This window comes from Cyprinus carpio, chromosome B10 (assembly GCF_018340385.1).
Source record: "Cyprinus carpio isolate SPL01 chromosome B10, ASM1834038v1, whole genome shotgun sequence".
NCBI classification, from domain to species: Eukaryota; Metazoa; Chordata; class Actinopteri; order Cypriniformes; family Cyprinidae; genus Cyprinus; species Cyprinus carpio.
The window spans coordinates 20,904,823-20,927,016 of NC_056606.1; the positions used below are offsets into that span (position 1 = coordinate 20,904,823).

Sequence of the window (22,194 nt, forward strand, 5' to 3'; positions counted from 1 at the left end):
TTACTTATTGCCTTGTGAATTGTTTTTGCTAAGTAAAATAATAAAAATTTTAAATAAGAATTATATTTTATAAAAATTATAGTTTTTAGAAGATTTTAGATCCATATGTTTGCATGTGAAAATATTTTCATTACAGTTAAGCACTTTTTTTTTTTTTTTTTTTTTTTTTTTTTTACTGAATTCACAGTATGGTGTAATTTCTAAGTGTTTTTTTATTTTATTTTTAATTATTTTCAAGGTTTTCAGGAAGTTTTTAAAAAAGGATTTTCATGACCGCAATAATGCAGTTATTTTATTGTATTAGTACAAAAGGAAATAATACAAAAAATTTATATAATATTTCTATATTGTTTATTTATTTATTTATTTTTTACTTTGTTCATTTTGGGTAAAAAAATAAAAAATAAAATTCTTAATAATAAATTTGTTCTACAAAAGCTAAATTTTCTTTAAGGAAAATATATATATATATTTATTTATTTTGTTTATTTATTTTAAGCATTTCCTTTAATTGTTATTATTATAATTTCTATTATTATTGTTTATGTTTTATTTTTTCCGAAGTATTTCTTCGGAGCACACAAGCCGATAGCGGCCGGCTTACACAAAAGAACCAATCGGAACCTCTGTTGTGCCCTTAAAATGCGCAGAATCCTGCGAAGGAGCCAATCACAGAGCCCAAAGTGACGTTGACTATTTGTCCTGCCCAATCAAGTGACGCCTTTCGAACTCAATCGACCAATGGCTTTTCTCGGCGCAGTGTGTCGTCGTCGTTGGTTAGAACGTTAGAAGGTTGAGCGAGAAGCAGACAGTCAGTGACAGAAGAAGAGAAAGAGAGAGTGCGCGCGGCGCGTGAGGAAATGTCAAAATGGGAGAACAAGTGTTGATAGAAAGTAACAAGTAAGTGACGCGGTATTCAGGGGTTATTGTCATGTTAAATGTGTCAGCGCTTGTGTTTGGAGCGAGGGGATGCTGATACAGAGGTGATGCGTGCTGTGTGTGTGTGCGCGCGCGAACAGGAAGCGCCATAGCGAGTCTGTGTTTTGCTGCATGTTTACATCTATGAGCCTGCTTGACATCTGTTAAATAACTATGCGATTAAACACACCACCGGCTGGGTTTGTAGGTTGCCAGATTATCTTTGTGTTGTTTACAGATCTGACCATTAAATGCGAGTGCTTCTGTCTTTATCGGCTTTTATAACATGCTGTTGATCTCCATCCAAGTTCATAACAATGAATGACTTTTGTTGTATGAATATATCTGTTGTTGTCCGACTGCATGCAAACAATGAATTTACCAGATGTTCCGAAGATGCCCTGACAGTCTGACAGCTGGGTCTTTGTTTATGCATTAGCTGGTCATTTTAAAAAGGGATAAAATGCATTAATCTTCTTTTCTTAGTTTAAGTTTTGATAATGAGCCTTTATAACATCATTGTAATGTAGCTCAAGCTCCTGGTTCTGTAGGTTTCATCTCCTGATTGTGTTAGGCATTTGGAGTGTGATTGTATTAATGTGAAATAAATAGTAAACAAAACCCTTGTGAAAAGAAGTTTGCTTAATTGGACTGAATGTGCACTTCTAGTGTACTTCAAGTCTTAAAAGTATATTTCTAAAAACTGTACTTGCAGATAATATATTAATGATATAAAAGGCCACTTAAGTGCATAGAAAAAAGAGAGGCACTCATGACTGTTTCTAAACACTTGGTAATAATGTCATATTGAAGTTTTACCTTTTAAATCATAGTGTTTTAATAATCTTTTGTCTTTGATGTGTTGACTAACATGCAAAGTAGTGGATTATAAAATTTACTGTAGTGTGTCTCACATTTAATGAAGTAAATTCCAACCTCATTATTCCAAATTTGTAATTACAAATAGATTTAAATACGTGACAGGTGTCAAAATGACAAATTTCAGGTTACCATGAATACTTGTCAGTACGTTCAGCAGCACACTTTAACCATATTTCAAAGACAATATTAGCAATTCTGAAATTACATATAAAGATGTACTTAAGTCCTACCTAAGTATGTTAAAAAGCTTTCTAAAGTAAATGCATTTAATATAAATTTAAACTATAACACATTTTCATTTCATTGCAAATAACAAATTTCACCTTAAGTATTTTTTTGAAAGTATTCTTTTTAAGAAAGGATAGTTTTCTCAACATCATGACTTTAGGTTCAGATATTTTTGAATGTTTTTGAATGTATGGTTCAGATATTTTTGAATGTATAAGTTGCAATTATTTTTTTAATACAGAGCTCACACATATGTATCTGTAAATAATTTTGAAATGTATTTTTTATATTTTTTTTATTTTATTTTTTTATTATTGGTTAGATATTTGTGTTTATAAATTTAATGTATTGCAGGTTTTAGTTTTATTTTTTTTATTTTATTTGGATTGATTTGTTTTTTTGATGTTTATTTAGTTAGTTTTTTGTTTTTTTTTTATATTTGTTGGTTTGATCGTCTCTGTCCTCTGAGCATGTCCACCGTATCGGGTCTCCCCTGAGGAGAGGAGCTGTGGCTGAGCCACGTCCAGATCAGTGCCCCGGGAAGGAGAGCGAGGCCTCCATCGTCTCCTCTGAGGACACCGTATCGGGTCTCCCCGAAGAGGAGCGCTCCGCGTCCCACCCCGAGGGCTTCCTTCAGACCACAGAAGGGGAAGACAGACCCTCCAGCACACCAGCATGCAACATTTCCAACAAAATAAGGTCTGTTTTATCATGTGATGATGTCTTTAGTGTGTTGTTTCTGTCTTCACAAAGATGCTGTCAGTAAGCTGCTTTAAATCTACAACCACAACTCTAAGGCTTGAAACATACAATGTGCATTTGGCTTGATTTTAAAGGGATAGTTCATCCCAAAATGAAAATCCTCAAGTTGTTACCCACCTATATGAAGTTTTTTCTTCTGCTGAACACATAAGAAGATATTATGCAGAATGTTGCTAACCGAACAGTTGATGGTAGCCATCGACTTCCATAGATCTTTTTTTTTTTCTCCATACTATAGAAGTCAATGGGGACCAGCAACCGTTAAATTACACACATTCTTCATAATAACCTCTTTTGCATTCAACTAGAACAAAATCATACTGGAACAACTTGAGGGTGAGTAAATGATTTTTTTTTTTTTTTTTTTTTTTTGGAGAACTGTGCCTTTAAGGCTGCATGATTTGGGGAAATAAATATATATGTGTTTTAATTATTATAAATATATTTTTAAAAAAATTTTTTTTTATTATAATGATTTTGTTTTGTATGTTGAATGCAGAATTTTTTTGTTTTTTTTAAAAAATGTAATTATATATGACTATAAAATAATAATAATTATGATTATTTTTATCATGATTATTATAACCTACAAGGTAAAAATATGAAGCAAACTAATAAATATTACTTTTGTAATAATGTTTCACAGTAAAATAAAAAAAAATGCTTCTTTAAACAAAATGATATAATAATAGGTGTATGTTACATTGCAACTGTACAAATGTACAAAGGCTGTCTAAATTTTTAAATTAAAATATTCGCAGCAAGCTTTTATTTTGGTTGAAAACTTCTGGAAGATTAAAAGCTTGTCTTTTATGGACTGCAGATTTATAAACTATTTTGATTAATCTCTTAGTCCTACTTGATATCATGCGTCGTTGCATTCAGAAATCCCTGCTTTTTCATTCTTGTCTACATACTCATGAACATCCCACAATGCAGCTGGCTCCTAACATCACAAATGAGATCATTTAGAAGTTTCCTGAGGCCTGAAGTGGGCATGAAATGAAAATTCACCCTATCTATTTAACGAATGCTTATTTGAGATATTATTAGTGATGCATTGAAATTTAATTTATACACAAGCCAAAATTTTCACAAAACCAAAGTTTTTATTTAGCTGAAAACTGAACCAAAAATAAGGTTTGTGATGTTTTTGTCTTCACAAAGATGCTGTCGATGAGCTGTTTTAAATCCACAATAAGCCCTCAGGGTTGATGTGACTTATAATCAGTCTTTGTTGTCGTGTCATATGGTTTAGGAATCTGTGTCTTCGCACCGAGGAGGAGTTCAGCTCAGGGAGGAGTTTGCCCTTCATCAACCCCAGCTCCATAGAGACGCTCAGAGCCCTGGTCCAGGAGATCCAGAGCAGCGGCGAGACCGACCCTGAGATCTGGAAGAACTGTGAGGTGCGCAGATGCCCGAGACCACGCTGTCCGTTCCCTCATGCGTCACGGCGCAGGTTTCTAGGCCATCGTCTAGGGTCTCCCATAGGAGTGGAGACAGCAGCAGCCACGCTCTGAGCTGTGGAGAACATCCCACATCCCACAGCTGATCCCTGACATCACAAATTAAATCATTTAGAAGTGTCTTGAGGGCTTTAAAGTTGGCATGAAATAAAAATTCACTCCATCTATTTTTTAAAATAAATATTAATGTTGATGCACTGTATATTTTATAGATTTTTTTTTTTATATTTTCAAATTAACTTTTAAAAGATATAATTCTTTTTTTTTTTTACTTCAATTTGTTGTTGAAATATAAATATTCAAACAATTGCTGTAATAAAAACTTGTTATCATGACAGATTAATTCAAACATGCATTTAATAATAAAGACAACTGGTTAAATAAAAATAATAAGAAAGAATATCTGCGTTTATTTATCAAAATGCTCCATGACTCTAATTTTGTTTCCAGCTCTGTGGATATGCACCTGGATGTACTATAAAAATGTTAAATGCTGAGAATTGGCCATATGAGAATCACATCTGTAAAGTTTACTAGCTGTGAAACTACTAGCCCATCTCACCAAAACACACCACTTTATCAGTCTTAGCATTTCCTTCAAGTCATTTTCTCTTAAATACTGACATACTGACAGTGGTTTTCTCTCGTTCAAACAGGGTCGGTGGCTTCATCTCTTTCAGTTGGTGGAAAAGCAATATCAAGAGCAAATCCTTGCTCAGCAGGAGCAGTACCAGTGCCAAATACAGGTATGTTTTCCTAAAGGAACCTGTCTGGACTCTTACCAAGTTACTGTTCATGTTGCAGAGAGTTGAAGTGTTGTGGTTTGTATCTGATGCAGTCAAGGTGCTTCATTGTGTTTAATCTGGTTGTGCCAGTCTAAAGCTTAAAACATACACTGTGCAATTAAGTGAGTTCATATGCTTCTAGTTACACAAGTCAGGGCTGCATGATTTGGGGAATTAAACCTAAGTATCTAAGTGGGATCCATCCATTCATCCATCCATGTTATTTTTTTTCTTTATGATAATAAATAGAAATAATGTAATTGTGAAATTGCTATTTACATAACAAAATAATAAATAATACTTTTGTAACAATACTGTTTCACAGTAAAAAAAAAAATACTTAAGAAAAATAATATAATAATATTAATGTTACATTTATTTGACAGCACATCTGTAAAATTAAAATATAAACGCATTTAATTATATAAATGTTATCTTTATTTGTTAGGACATTTTTAATTCTACAATGTTTACTGATTTAGTTTTGTTTGTTTAGTTTAGTTTTGACCTCATGCTTGCCATTTGCATTTGTGTACTTTTGTACAGTGTGTTTCTGGCCTTAATCTGGGAGAAATTATTAATATGCAAAATAACTTAATAAATTAGTTTCATTCCGTCTTGATGGTCTTGCATGTTTTCTTCCAGCTCATACAGGATGAAATTAAGGCGTTAGTGCAGTTACAGAAGCGCCAAATCAGCACACAGACTCACTCTCTGGAGCCCAGTAAGGACTCCAAGCCTCTAGAGGACCCGGTTGGGAACACCTTTACGTTGTCGGCTCCAGGACCTCTGTCGCCCCCCCAGCTCACCGTTCATCCTCAGGAGAGCTCGGAGGAGGGGATGGTTACTGTGCTGAGCAGCGGGTATGGGACTCTTTCCACCTGGGAGCATGGGTTAGAAACAGGGCGGCCCAGTTCCACAGAGGGGAGGGACGAGGCGCTGTGGTCCCCAAACCAGCAGGACGGGAGTCTCACACCATCACCTATACCTGACACAAGCCTTCAGGGCCAGAACCTGCTGAGCAGAGCCAAAGACAAGCTCCAGATGACTGAGACAGTTGCACTTGATGTGCTGACTGATAAACAGAGAGTAATAAGGTAGAGTTACAGATGGTTAGGTATCAAAAATGAAATAATACAGATCAATATAGATTGTTAATTTGTATATTTGTGTTTTAATGGTTTTATGGGTTTTTATGTGATTTTATTTTTTGAAGTTTTTTGGAGATTATGACAAATGTGTTTCATAAAGTTCATATTCAAATTTTAAAATTAAAATTCTGAAATGTGAAAATCTAAAATTAAAAGCTAATTCAAAATATTAATTTAAAAAGACATGAAATACATTTAAGTTGAATTACTAAAATTGCAAACTGAAATTAAACAAAAACTGAAATAGAATTAACTGTGGTATTTGTAATTTATATTTTAACAATAATTAAATTAATAATAAATAATCACAATCATTTAGAGAGATTTTTGAAAAACGAGAGATTTTTGAAAAATGGAAAAGTAATATAGAAATGTTAATGAAAGTAGAATTATTTTTAAGTAATAGTAGTGTAAAAGCACTGAAATAACCCTGGGTATAATGAACTCTGTTGAATCACTTTGATCACATTAAAGAGATCCAGCTGTTTTGTGTTGTTATATGTTGTGTAGCCAACCCCTGACCTCCTGGGCCCAAAGGCAAAAACACAGGCAGAGAAAGAGCCGAACGACACCAAACCGGACGTCACATGTGGAGGAGCGGGACAGGAGCACAGCAGCAGCAGGAGCAGGATCTCCTACGGAGCACACAGATCACTTACCTGATGTAAGCACATACTAATATTGAATGACTTTTTTTTTTGTCATGAACAGCAGGGGTCTTTTTATTTATATATGTGTATGTGTATATGTATATATGTATGTATGTATATGCATGTATGTAACCCCGGACCACAAAACTAGTCTTAGTGTCAATTTTTCGACATTGAGATTTATACATGATCTGAAATCTGAATAAATAAGCTTTCCCTTGATGTATGGTTTATTAGGATTGGACAATATTTGGCCGAGATACAACTGTTGCCCGTCTCGGGGCTGCTTCTGTTGGGCTTGTACATGTCCCGAGCAGACGGTCCTCTGGGCTGTACGGTGACCGTGGCAGTGTGGCTGCCCTCATCCTCACTGTTAGCCTGGTTTGCTCTCAGCGCCACCAGGGAAGGAGACGTCCGGTCGGGTGCCTGCTGTGCAGACAGACTGCTGGCGTTAGACATGCAGTCGGTGTCACTGTGGCTGCGCAGGGCCATGGAGTCGGGACTGATGGGTGCTCTAAAGTCCACTCTAAATCCCACTAAAGTTAACATGAAATGACATTTACAACACATTAAAATCAAAAACTATATGAGAATCTGGAATCTGAGGGTGCAAAAAAATCTAAATACTGAGAAAATCCCCTTTTAAGTTTTTTCAAATGAATTCTTTGCAATGCATATTACTAATCAAAAATTAAGTTTTGATATATTTATGGTAGGAAATTTACAAAATATCTTCATGGAACATGATCTTTACTTAATATCCTAATGATTTTTTTTTTGGTATAAAAGTCGATAATTTTGACCCATACATGTTTTTTTTGCCTATTGCTAAAAATATACCCCAGCGACTTAAGACTGCTTTTGTGCTCCAGGGTCACATATTAACAAAGCAGGTTTTTTGTTTTTTAAACTCTTTCAAATGTCATTCTATCTCTTCTACTGTGAAATATCTTTTACAATATTGGTATCATGCCAGTCTCTAAATTTAAATGCAGAAAATGTCCGATTTATAATTAGTCAAAACTTCTGTCATGCATCTCGGATAAACCGTTTGAATTGTGCAATATTTGCAGTTTCAGAGATGAGATGGAGCATCACTGTTCAACCTGTTACTGTGAATGTTCCTACAAGCCTCTGTGTGCTTTTAAAATTGCTTTCTGGGTATAATAACCTTTTGTCTCCTCAGCGTGGATGCAGCACAGCCTCCACAAATCCTCTGGCTCTAAAGAGAAGTGACAGTCTGGTGTCTGAAGCCTCAGGTAACACATTTCACTAAGAATCAAGCTCCGCTGTCTGTTCAACAGCACACAGGAGAGATGCAGTGGTGACTGTATGAATATTTTTAGGGGGACTGTAATGCGTAATGAAGAGGTTTTGAATAAGGGCTTTAGATTGATGTAATTTCTGATTATTGTGAAATTGCTATGCACATATTCATATTCCCTTTGATTTTCCAGGTCTGTCTTACTGGAAACTGGATGAGAGCGAGTTATACCGCCCTCTACCTGACAACTTTGAAAGTGCTTCCTTTGATCGAATGCAGGTAAACTTTTATTCACTTAGCCTCTAGGAGATACTAACTAAAAAGCAGCAATGTTATTATCTGAACTTTTCCAGTTACTAGCTATGTTTTCCAACGAGTAGTAGAGTAATGTGACCGAATAGTATAAATCACACAAATAAATCCTAAAACATTTGTATTTATTTCTTATTCGTTCACTGTCACTTTGCAATTAATGTAGAACTACAATTGTTTTAAGTTACAGTATAATATGATGTAGTGAGAATATGGAGCTCATACTCGAGGCAATTATGCTGACATTTATATGGGCAAAAAATAAGATAAAATTATGATTGTGAGATTCTCCAAAAATATTTATTGGTAAGATGAGATTTAAATGCCTAGTTTTATGATCAAAGCTCTGTAATTTCAAAACATATAATGAACAAATGTAACATTTCTCAAAAGCCTGATGGATCATATTTGATACTCATATTTAAACACGATTTTTCTGAAAAATGATGTATGGATAATCAAGTAAACCCAAGTTGCTTCAGTCCAGTAAGTGTTCACCTTGAAATATTACAAACAATATAAAAGTTATTCTTACGTTTACTCTATAAAATTCAGTAAAGATTTCACAGCAAAAAGACACGTGAACCACAACATGATGTTTTTACAATCATACTATATTGATACAATCATATTAAGCATTTTACTTGTTTGAAAGTATAAACTATCAGACGACAGAAGTCTTGTTGTAGATTGTGTGCTACAGTTTTGATCATGTTGATCATTTAAAGGCCTTAAATTTGTTTTGCTTGTTTGATAGTGATGGCTTTTTTGGTTTAGATGGATTCTGATGAACAAGTTGTTGTTCTGTGGCACACAGACTCCAGATGAGAACCGTCTGTCCCTGCGGGAGATCTACCAGAACAAGAGAGCAGATCCCAAAGGCCACGAATGGGACTCCTTAATCAACTCCTCCACCTCGTCTCCTCAGGTCAGAGCAGAGCCAATTAACACAGGAATTAATTAAGGAGCAGAACGTCTCAACTGTTGCTCCCTCACCCAGGTGTTGACTCTGGACTCCACAGTGCATGTGAAGCATTCGGATCGTACGTCAGGCTTCACGTCACCGTCCCACTTCAGCAGTCCATCTGTGCAGGTCCGGGCCTGTCCCGGCAGCAGCGGAGCGCCCGTCAGTCCCGACTCCATGGCCCTGCGCAGCCACAGTGACACCGACTGCATGTCTAACGCCAGCAGTCTGTCTGCACAGCAGGCGCCCGACCGGACGTCTCCTTCCCTGGTGGCGCTGAGAGCAAACCAGGCTAACAGTGAGGATGAGGGCAGCCACACTGCCACGGTCACCGTACAGCCCAGAGGACCGTCTGCTCGGGACATGTACAAGCCCAACAGAAGCAGCCCCGAGACGGCCAGTGGGAAAATGGAGCAGACGACCTCGCTGGAGGACCCCGTTGTTCTCTCGCTGTAAGAGTCGTGAAAATCCCACTAAAGTTAACATGAAATGACATTTACAACACATTAAAGTCAAAAATTATTTTGAAAAGCTTGGTCACAAAACATTATTTATTTTTTTTCCCTTCTCTCCCCTTTTTTCCATAAGAAATTAATACTTTTATTCAGCAAGGATGCATTAAACTGATCAAACGTGACAGTAAAGACATTTGTAATGTTACACAAGATTCTATTTCAAGTTAATGCAGTTCTTTTGAACTTACAAAGTTTGTGATGCATTAAAAAACTCAGATGATCAAAAGTGTGAGTAAAGATCAAAAACTGTTTTGTTATTATTAAATATTTATTATTTTCCCTTTTTGTTATTATTGGATTTTTTTTGTTTTTTATTTCAGTATGGAGTTTTTTTTGGAAGTGGAAAAAGATGGGTAAAAGTGGACTATGACTATTAATGCAAAATTGCATTAGTAGTTGCCTTTCAACTTTCTCACTATCCTTAGACAAACATCGTCTAACATTATCATTCAAAAATTACTTTTTTAAAGAAATTAATGCAAGAAATTACTCTTCAAGGGTGCATATTTTAATGATAGAAATTGATATTCAAGGGTGATTTATAGTATTTAATGCAAGAAATTGCTTTTTAATGTTGCATTTTTTTTGTTTAAAATTAAAGTATGTTCTTTTGTAATTTTTGTTCATCAAAGAATCCTGAAAAAATAACTACAACTGTTTTCAACATTGATAATAATCAGAAATGTTTCTTGAGCAGCAAATCAGCATCTTAGAATGATTTCTGAAGGATCATGTGAAAAATTAATGAGCTTGATAATTGATAACAGAAATAAATTACATTTATTATATTCAAATAAAAAAACTGTTATTTTAAATTGTAACAGTATTTCACAATATTACTGTTTCACTGTATTTTTGATCAAATAAATGCAGCCCTGTTGAACAGAAGAAACTTCATTCAAAAACTAAAAAATTTTATGGACCTGAAACTTTTAAACTGTAGTGTAGCTGAAGATGCTGATTGATCATATTTTAGTGCTTTACTGAACCTATCCAGTGTTATTTGGTATATCCACATATCTGATGTTCTAGTGCTACCACACTCACTTATGACTTGTCTAATCTTTCTAGATTGAGACTAAACCTGAGAGAGAAACATGCCCGTCACATAGCGGATCTCAGAGCGTACTATGAGGCTGAGCTCAGTGCCCTGAAGGAGAAACTAGATCTGGTGAATTTGCCTCTTGACATGGAGAAAAGCAACCAAATCTTGCTTGAGAGGTGAGAAACAATTCACATGAATTCATTCTGTTTCAGCAGTGTTTCAGATTGCAAAATGAAATTTAATAATATATTGTCAAAATAAATCCATCCAAAATGTATATGAGTTTTTCATAAGAGCAGATTTGCAGAAATGTAGCGTTATTTCACTTGCTCACCAATGGATGCTCTGCAGTGAATGGGTGCCGTCAGAATGAGAGTCCAAACAGCTGATAAAAACGTCACAAAAATCCACACCACTCCAGTCCATCAGTTAACATCTTGTGAAGTAAAAAGCTATGTGTTTGTAGTCCATCAAGAAGACATTTTAACTTGAAACTGTCTCTTCTAGCCAAATACGAGTTCATAATTCATAATGTCGCAGTTCCTCCAGTGAAAAAGTCCATCTCCTGTTGTCCTCTCACATCAAAATCCACCCACATATTTGTTTAGAGCTGTTTTGGACTGTTTCCTCTTGTAAACAGTGCTTGATCTGTGTATATTTCTCACCAGATTCAAACAAGAAACCACTGGTGAAGCAATATTATGGATAGGGGACACTTATTTTAATGTCTTAATGATAAATATATTTCTTACAAACATGCAGCTTTTGGCTTCACGATGTTTAATTGATGGACTGATGGAGTCGTGTAGATTACTTCTGGATTATTGTGATGTTTTTATCAGTTGTTTTTTAACATTCAGTCGAGAATATTTATATTCTGGTTAATGAACGGTACTTTTAGTTAACTAAGACTTGTTGTCTAAGAAGTAATAATTAAAAAAACCCTTCATTTTAGCATATCCTCACATGTCGAACCAAATCGCGAGTGTACAACTTACTAATAGCCAGTAGATGTAATGTGGTGTATTGATATATATTTGGCTCTGTTTTCAGCCTGTTGTTTGTCTCTGCACTCACATCAGCACAGTGACATCAGGTGTCTGGTGTTTACCGCACGATAAACACTCTGTCATCGGCAGAGTCCGATGAACTCTGACTGATTGTGTCTTTGATCATCGTTTGGCAGATGTCAGCACCTGGAACGAGCGTTAACGGAGGCGAGCACACGCATCCGAGAGCTGGAGATCAAAAACCACCTCTTGGAGAGACAGCTGGTATGAGTCACCGCCTCCATCTAAAACAGGAAATACATGAGTGGCTTGTGAACAAGAGACTTGTATATTGATGTGGCAATTGGGCTTGTAGTCAGCAAAATTGTATAAATTATATACAAGCACTTTAAAGGGGTTGTGTCACTGAAACAGGGTTTTGTACTTCGTAAACATTTCACTTTCACAACTCAAAGCTATCCGGAACGTTTACTGTGTAAAGGTTACATACAGCCCCTAGCAACTGTATAGCAATGACCTAGCAACCACCCAGAATCCCCTCAAAACACCCTAGCAACCACTTAGAACATCTAGCAACCGCTAGCGCAACATCTATTCAGTAATTAGTGTGAATAATATCAGGATAGGTTAGTATGGAAGTTGAAATGCCTTTTTATAACATAATTATGGCTTTTATCTCATAATTAAAATTTTGAATCTCAAAATTGTTGTAATTAAATTTGACTGTAATTATTACGACTTTTTACATCATAGTTTTCTACTTTTAAGTCGTAGTTACAATTTTTGATGTCAGTTTTGACTTTTTAGTATATATATATATATCTTGTTTGTCATAATTATGACTTAAGATCTCATATTTTTATATATTTTTACATCATAGTCTGCCTTTTTATTTATCTTTCTAATGTCATGATTGACCTTGTTTTTCATAATTTAGATTTTTTTTATGACATATGACCATATCTCATAGTATGACTTTTTAAGTTAAATTTTGACCATCACAATTATAACTTTTTTGTCATCCTTATGATGTAGTATCTCTAATATATTTTGATGTTTTATAACATAATTATGGCTTCTTATGTCAATTTTGACTTTTTGTCATAATTATAACTGTGTTTTTAATAATTATGACTTTGCATCTCATAATTAATTGTCATAATTATGACCTCATCTCGGTTTTGACCATCATAATTATGACTTTTCAATGTAGCAATTATGACTAAGTATCTCATAATTTTTACTTTTTACTTTCATTATGCCTTTTTTTAATGTAATAATTATGATGTTTTATCTCATAATTATAATTTAACAAAGCATTTTTTTGGTGGAAATGGGCTTCCATAGGTTAGCTAATCATAACAGTTAATTTGTTTGTTTGTGTATATATATATATATATATTGGGCTTCCGTATGTTAGTTAATCATAACATTAAAGGTACAGTAGCAGAAGCAACAGAAACGGGAAATTAAATGTACATTTGGAAAGTAAATATATTTTTTCTTAATATGTTCTGCTCTAAAATTGTATTATTATTATATTTTAGTTATTTAATATTGACTAGATATTCTTTATTTGTCCTATTGGAGACATTTGTACACTTATAATTATCATTGTTTAAAGGTGTTAAATTCAAGGATTGGTACCTGACCTGCAACCTCAGAAATCTCTTAAAAATAACTTTAAATCATAATAGTAATCATAAACGACTGCATGGAAGCATTGTTGAAATGTGGTTGAAACACCATGCTAACCTGAAGTTTGTGTTTGTGGTCCAGGCTGAATGGCCAGAGCGATACGACGCGGCCAGCGCCACAGTCCAGGCCCTGCAGCAGCGGCTAGAAGAGACCAAACACAGCAGCCATGAGAAAGACGCCACCGTGACCAAACTGAAGAACCGCCTGCATCAGCTGGAGGAGGCCGTGCAGAACGCCTGTAAGGAGGTGGATGAGAAAGAGGCCCGCATGAAGAAAGAACACAAGATGCTACAGGATGTGAGCTGAGCAGAATCCTTTAAACTTCCCTTATGCTGTTATATTTGACCATAAAGGCCAATGTGATGATGCGTTGTTTTGTTGTTTTTTTGCAGCTCCTCCATGAGTATGATTCACTGAGAAGGGAGCATGAGGGAGCGAAGGTGAGAGCTGTTTTTATCTGACATCATGATACAAATAGTACACAGAAGTGCACAAACTATTCAGTTGTTTCTTTTCTAACAGGACAAGTTGGCCTCGACTGAAAAGAAGCTGTTTGATGCCAATGAACAAATATCAGAACTGAAAAGGTAGTCAGATTTCTTCAATGCAAATCTGAAATTAGTATTATTATATCAACTATTTTATTACACTGAGATGTATAATTATAGCTAAATTTTATAAATGTAATATTTAACTATTTAAATTAATATTTAACAATTGTATTTAATTGTTAGATGTTATAATGTAATTCTTAAATCTAATATTTAGCACATGTATTAATGAAAAGTAGTCATTTGATAACATTTAATGCATTAACTAACATAACAATAAATATTTTGAAATGAAACAATGAATGACCAATTAAATATATTTTACAGCATTTATTAACCTGTGTTAATGTTAGATAATAAAAATATTCATGTTAATTCAAAGTGCACTGATTAATGTTAACAGATACAACTTTTGATTTTCATAATGTATTAGTAAATGTTGAACTTAACATCAGCTTAAATTAATAAGTGCTGTATAACTATTGTTCCTAATATAGTTAACAAATGAAACCTTATTGTAAAGTTATTGTATAAAGTTTAGGAGGCTTATAAAAATAAAGTCATATTTGTTTTGAAATGAACATAATTATAACAATCATAATTACTGATACAAATGAAATGTTCTTAATTTGTAATTATTTTTGTTAATATATATATATATATGAAATATATGTAACATGCTATATGCTATAATTATATGTTATATGATTTCCTTTTCTGTACTAACTAAATGTCTTTTTATTTCTGTATTTCTCTATGGTTTTGTAGAGTCATCTCTAAGCTAGAAGCTCAAGTCCGACAGCTACAGCACGAAAATCTGGCTAAAACACGTCAATCTCTCCACAGCCACTCACAGCCATCTGGAGCAGGGTACAAAACACACACCACATACTCATCACGGGTCTAAAACACAGCTTTTAGTGTTTTACAACAATGTATATGAACTGTATACACTTATTTAGCAGTTATTGATTTATGGACAGATGCTAGTGTACAGCTTATTTGTTTCTTTCTTCTATTAGAAAAAAAAATCTAACTTCAGTTTGAATTGAAATGCTTTTACTCCAAGCTGAAACTCACAAATTGAATCATTCCAGTTTGTTCCACCACCCTGATCTTCTGCTCTCACCGAGTAAAAGGCAGCGAGATGCTGATGTGGGCATGAGGACCGGCGCTGGTCTCAGAGGTGAACAGACATCCGGAGCTAGAGGGTACTGATCTTCACAATATTAATTTCATTATCATTCTGTGGTGCATTCATTTTGAGAAGGTCATTTCTAACTTGAACTATCCTCTGTCATCAGACGGCTGTCTCCACCAGAGAGAGAACAGACTCAGGGTCCCTCTGAAGAGCCGAGGAAGAGGGAAGTTCCCCTGACCCCAATGATGAAGGCCCTGATCCAGATGGAGGACACCAAAGCCACTGAGGGCCGAGCGCTATCCAGGAACGGCTGTGGTTCCTCTAGTATGTCACAAAACGAATGGGTGCCGTCGGAATGAGAGTCCAAACAGCTGATTAAAAACATCACAGTAATCCACAAGTAATCTACACCACTCCAGTCCATCGGTTAACGTCTTGTGAAGTGAAAAGCTGCATGTTTGTAAGAAACAAATCCATGATTTCAGTGTTTTAACTTGACACCATTGCTTCTGGCTAAAATATGAGTCCTATATCCATAATATTGTTTACTCCAGTGAAAAGTCATCTTGTTTAAATCAGGAGAGAAATACACACATCAAGCACTGTTTACAAGCAAAAACAGTCTAAAACAGTTGTAAACAAATATGTGGGTGGATTTTGATGTGAGAGGACAGCAGGAGATTGTTTTTTTTATTGTTATGTATTATGGAGTCATATTGGCAAGAAGTTTTTCACTTCACAAGACATTAATTGACAGGAGGACATGAGGGGTGTGGATTACTTGTGGATTTATTGAAATATTTTTTTTTCATCATTAGCTTTTTGGACTCTCATCAGCTTTGCCATAACAATAATGAATGAATGACAGTGCCATGCGAAAGTATTCATACCCCATTCATATTTTGTTCCTGCCTTGTGTTAAACTGCTAAAAATTATTATTATTATTATTATTATTTTTTTTTTCCAACATCAATGTGTGTTTTAGGGTTGGCTAGGAGAAGGCCTACGGTGGGTTTTGTGGAGAGTTTTGTGAGGGACGCGGTGGAGGAGCGGAGCGGAGCTGTGCTGAGGGCCCAGAGGAGTCTCTCTCCAGAGGGTCATAGGTCATCATCTCTGCCCCCCAGAGCACAGAGAGCCGTTCCTCTCGCCACACCCAGTGAGTGACCCAAAGCTTTAGCATTTGTTTGATGCATTTTCAAAATAGCTGATAAAAGTCCATCTTTACTGACTGAATGTGTTTTTTATGTTAGCAAAGAGAGACACATTACTCATGCCTCTCTCAGCCAAGTCCAGTCCCAAGCGCTGCCCGACTGAGAACTTCTCCACCGCGTTGGTTGGGTCTCTTTCTTCCATAGAGAGATTGCTTGGAGAGGGTGTAATTTTTGTGTTGTTATTTTTGTCGCGTGCCATCTGCACTGATCAGGTCTCAGTAAATAATATCTTGTATATGCCTTGTTTTTTTAGGTTTGATGTTTTTGATCGAAATGGCGTCAGCTCCTCTTTACCGTCCCATCCGAGTCCAAGGAAGAGGTTACAGTTTAAGGCTTCTGATAGAGGGGAAGGTATGATTGCTTTTGTCAGGTTTAACTATCACACGGTGACAGTCCTAGAAGAGATAGTGACATTGACAACTGTTTATGCTGCTTGCTCATATGTATGTGTGTGTGTGTGTGTGTTTATTTTACACTTTGCTACAATTAATTAAATTAGTTATGTTTTTAAATTGATATATTATATAATAGTTTTTTTTATGGATTGCTTTTATAAACTTTATGCTGTTTTAGCATTGAAAATATTAAATCTATTTATTACATATGACTTGCATTTAGGAAAATTCTATATATATAAAAAATTAAAATTATATATCACAGAATTGATTGACAAAAATTTGTATTTAAATAAATATTTTAACTATTTAAAATTTAAAAAAAAATATATTTATTGATTTATAATTTTTACACTACCATTTAAAACTTTGGGGTCAGTGATTTTTTTTATTTTTTTTTTTTTAAACAAATTAATACTTTTTAAATTGTACTTTCAAAAGCGTGACAGTAAAGACATTTATAATGTTACAAAGATATTTTAAAAAATTGTGGTTTTATCATGGTTTTGTCACATGGTTTTATTAAGCATGGGTTTCCACAAATATCAAGCTGCACAACTGTTTTCAACATTGATAATAATGTTTCTTGAGCAGCAGATCAGCTTATAGAATGATTTCTGAACAATCACGTCACACTTAAGCCTGGAAAATTATACTGAAAATTCAGCTTTGCATCACAGGAATAAATTGCATTTTAAAATATATTCAAATAGAAAAAAACTGATTTTAAATTGTAATAATATTTATTTAAAAATATTCTGTTTTTTGATCAATTAAATACAGCCTCTGTGAACATAAGAGACTTCTTTCAAAAGCATTTAAAAATCTAACTGACTCCAAACTTTTAACAGTAGTGTGTAAATAGGTAAGTTTTCCTAAAAAACAAACTACACATTTGCTATCCTTTAACCCTGTTAGCACTGGTATTTCCTCAGGAAACATAAGTGTTGTGTGAACTTCCTCCTCAGTGAACCCTCAGTCCATCGGGGGCTCGTCTGAGCCTGCAGAGAGCAGTGAGTCTGAGGAGCCTGCGGTCAGACCCAGCTGGGACGAACAGGAAGCTGCCGCTGAAGAGACAACCCTCTCCTTTCAGCCTCGCATTCAGTCGCTGGCTGACGCAGAGCGCCTCTTTGATGAGCTCACACAGGAAAAGCAGCAGGTGATTGTGGGATATTTCCTGTTATGACATGGCTCTCTAAAATACTTGATTCTGAATGGTCAATTCTAAGATCAAATGCTGTAAAAATATTTGCTTCATGTTAGTTGATGCATTAATTAATTTGTACAAATGAGAAAGTGTTACCCATATAATGATGCTAAACCAGTTAATAATGTACTATAGGAAACTAGTAAATAATGTAGTAAATACTGTATGAAGTATTTCCTTATTTTTTTTAAATGCACAGTTGAGAAACCTGTGAAAATGAATTGTTAAAATGGAAAAACTTTGCAAGTCAGTGAACACATTGAAAACATTGAAATATGACAATCTTCAACTGTTTAAATATTACATATTTAAAAATATATATAATTTATGCATTCAAATTTTAAACACACACACACACACACAGTCTGTAAGAATTTATTTCTAAAAAGAAAATAAAAAAAAAAAATATATATATATATGTATGTATATATATATGTATGTATATGTGACTCTGGACCACAAAACCAGTCATAAGGGTCAATTTTTAGAAATGGAGTTTTGTACATCATCAGGATCGGACAATATCTGACCGAGATACAACTATTTGAAAATCTGGAATCTGAGGGTGCAAATAAATCAAAATATTGAGAAAATCACCTTTAAAGTTGTCCAAAGGAAGTTCTTAGCAATGCATATTACTAATCAAAAATTAAGTTTTGATATATTTACAGTAGGAAATTTACAAAATATCTTCATGGAATTCTACATGATCTTTACTTAATGTCCTAATGATTTTTGGCATAGAAGAAAAATCAATAATTATGACCCATACAATATATTTTTGGCTATTGCTACAAATATACCCCAGCGACTTAAGACTGCTTTTGTGCTCCAGGGTCACATATTGGTGTGTGTAAATTATATTTTTAACAATTTCTAAAACCCATGATTTATTTCTAGCTCATTTGTGTTCATTCATTATTTGGATTCTGGCCATAAACATGCTATAGTCATTGTGAATCTCTGAAAGCTCATCCCGTGAGTGTTTGGACAGCGTGTGACTCGCTCACGCCTCGTGCTGGTTTGAGACTGACTGACGATCGATGGCAGCGCATGTTTCGGCTGTGACCTCAGCACTACACATTACGTAACCTGAGTTTATAGCGCTGCTGGTTAATCACGTCTATTTTTAGCAAAGGCTTCCCTTTTCCTATTCATGTTGAGGAGTGCTTATTCAAAACCCTGTTGTTTAATCTCAGCTCTTTCCATCCAGCAGTTTGCTAAAAGCTATGACGCTTTCACACAATATTTATTTATTTTCCACAGATTGAGGCAGCACTGAGCCGGATTCCAGGAGCCGGGGCTCGGGTCACGTTGCAGACCAGGTTAGACGAGGTGGGAACACAATCACTTTCCATTCACATGCATACAGAATAGAGCTTGGCAAAAAAAAAAAAAAAAAAAAAAAAAAAAAAAAAGATTTTTTTGAAAAAAAAAAAAGATTTTTAAAATTAATTTTATTTGTTTTTTATTCTCAAAAGATGCAAATTTCTGCAAAGATTTAAGACAAGATCTGATTAACGTGAATCTTATCATTAGTCTTCTCCACTAGATGTTGCCTCTCATTTACCTTGTGTGATGTTACAACGGAAAGCCTGTCATTCATTCATTGCTTAACATGGCGGAGATACTGTTGACACGAACAAAGCAATATTGCGTGGTTTACAATGCAGAGGTGAAATGCTGTAGTAATACAAGTCTGTGGAACCATTTGACATCACGCATACGGCGCTATGATTTCTGCAAAATGGCGATATGACGACACAAACATTATCTCCACTGCTGCTCTGAGAGTCCCGTCATTAGCATTTTACCGTTTAATTTGAGAAAAAATGACCGTAATGTCACATACACAGCAGCTGCAAGTTCTTAACCGCAACCCGTCAAAATAAAAGTTTGGTTTAACTTGAAGAAACTGTGACAGAAATATATTACTGTCGTGCAGTAGAATGTAAAATTCATTGTAATAACAATACTACTACTACAAATAATAAATATGAATAAAAATTTATTTTTAAAGAAATAATCACACTTTTTTTTTTCTTCTTAATGTTAACAGTAAACCTCTGTTGTGTAGCACTTTGTTTGCCCAAAAAAATTGAAGGATAAATTACAAAAAAAATTAAGAGAACATTTTATATAAAGTAAAAATATGTATTTTTATGTATTTTGCACTGTGGAAAACATATATGTTAAATAAATATAATAAAAATATTAGATCATGATATGAGCAATTATATTTCAGTATACTGCATATTACAGTTTAAGCTGACATTTTGTAAAACCCATGGTATATATTATGATATAGTTACTTTTTGCTTGAAATTCATCCCTAAAGTGTTGCAGATATGTTGCATAACCATGCTGATGCTTATTGTTGTTAATCCAGTAGCACTTTACAAATGAAAGGCTCTACATGTCATTTGAGGATTTTCTTTTGTTATTTGAGTTTTTTTTTTTTTAAGATGATTATGCATAACAAAAGACATCAGTGGAAAGACAGATGCGTAACATTATAAACTTTATGGTTTTAGGTGACCCTGGAGAATCGGCTAGAAAAGGTGAACCACGACCTCGGGTTCATCCGCATGACTCTGAAACGATTCAACATCTTGCGATCATCTGCCAACGTATAGCCAACGGCTGCTGTGAACTGTCATGAATTATGATCTTTACCCTGGACCATATGAATTATTATTATTATTATAATGGAACAGTTGTTCCACTGTACAGACTCTGATATGTACATATTTCTACTTTTATTACTGTAGGATCTATTTTGTATGTTTTATTACATGGTGAACATGCTATAAAGTATATTTTAATAATGCCTAGATTTGTAAAAACATTTACTTTTTTAATGTCACAGAAATATGGGAAATTGTATGCTCGACTCGATATTTTTTATTTGATTTGTTTGCTGCTGATTTAAATGAATGGCAAAAGTTCAGTCCTGCAGGGCAGCTCATTTGCATATGTTTCCATTCCACTGTGTGTCTTACGACTCTTAATTTAAATGACACTTGAAAAGGATTATAATTCGCTCAAGTATCAGGCTTTCGCTGTCTGTGGCATGTTCATTAATTTACGTGATAACATTGCCCGTGCCATACGTGAGCAGAGAATGATAGCACATATCTGATAAGAAGATGAGTAGGATTAAATTGCCTTGTCGAAATCATCTCGCGCAAAGAACACAAACCCAAACCAGCACCGAGTGTTTACACATGATTATCAAAGCTAGACCTCTGACATTTTCCAGTGCAGCACAGGATGTACTGCTTACTTTGATGCATGAAATTTGAAGTTTGCTCTTCTCTGCTTTTCCATCGTTAGCTGTTGACTATTCAGGGTTTTTTTCCTGTAGCTCATGGAATCTCTTTAACTGTTGCACAATATGTTCCACAATTAAAACCGCATACTGAATCATGTGTTTGAGTCATTATGATTTGATGACATCTGGAATATGTGTTTGCTCAAAACATTCACTAAATGAGCTTGAACTGCGTTTGTGTTCATCACAACTATTTGAGTGTTAAAGGCATAATTCGACCAAAAAAGGAAAATTCGTTTCTGGATGTATGTAAAAAAAAAAAGAAGTGTGTGTGTTGTGAACCTGCGAGATTCATACGTGCAGAAGCGTAAATGATTTTAAGCTTTGGTGGAAGGCATGATTTTCATATCAACTTCGAAGATATAGTAAAAATAATGACTATAATATATAATAAATTTAAGTTACTACATTTAAATTTAGTTTATTTTAGTTTCTCATTTTTTTTTTTTTTTTTTTTATTATAGTTATTTTTTTATTATTATTTTTGGAGCTTTAAGACTTGTTCACACCAGGAACAATAACTATAACTATATTAGCGTCCATACCAATACATAATAATTATTATTTTTATGTCGTCTGCCGCTTTAAATGTCTGAGCTCTTAAAAGCAGGATCGATTCTGATTGGCTGTTAATGTTTTATCGTAATTTCCACAGCAGCAAGAAAACAGCTTTGCAATGCATGGGGGTGAGTAAATAACGGCAG

At 34.6% G+C, this 22,194-nt stretch overlaps 1 protein-coding gene across 1 annotated transcript; it reads left to right on the top strand.

Moving 5' to 3' along the window:
• The first annotated feature begins 1,690 nt into the window (after positions 1-1,690).
• On the top strand, positions 1,691-21,582 carry LOC109085716 (M-phase phosphoprotein 9-like). The gene is made up of 24 exons (XM_042732041.1): positions 1,691-1,711; positions 2,498-2,727; positions 4,049-4,196; positions 4,913-5,002; positions 5,687-6,138; positions 6,703-6,856; positions 8,029-8,101; positions 8,300-8,385; positions 9,236-9,346; positions 9,419-9,834; positions 10,969-11,118; positions 12,129-12,216; positions 13,732-13,947; positions 14,043-14,090; positions 14,173-14,237; positions 14,970-15,071; positions 15,299-15,412; positions 15,506-15,666; positions 16,329-16,499; positions 16,594-16,711; positions 16,805-16,905; positions 17,918-18,108; positions 19,423-19,491; positions 20,691-21,582. Exons 1-24 carry the CDS (start codon positions 1,691-1,693, stop codon positions 20,790-20,792), a joined length of 3,477 nt encoding a protein of 1,158 aa, XP_042587975.1. The 3' UTR covers positions 20,793-21,582.
• Positions 21,583-22,194: the final 612 nt, after the last annotated feature.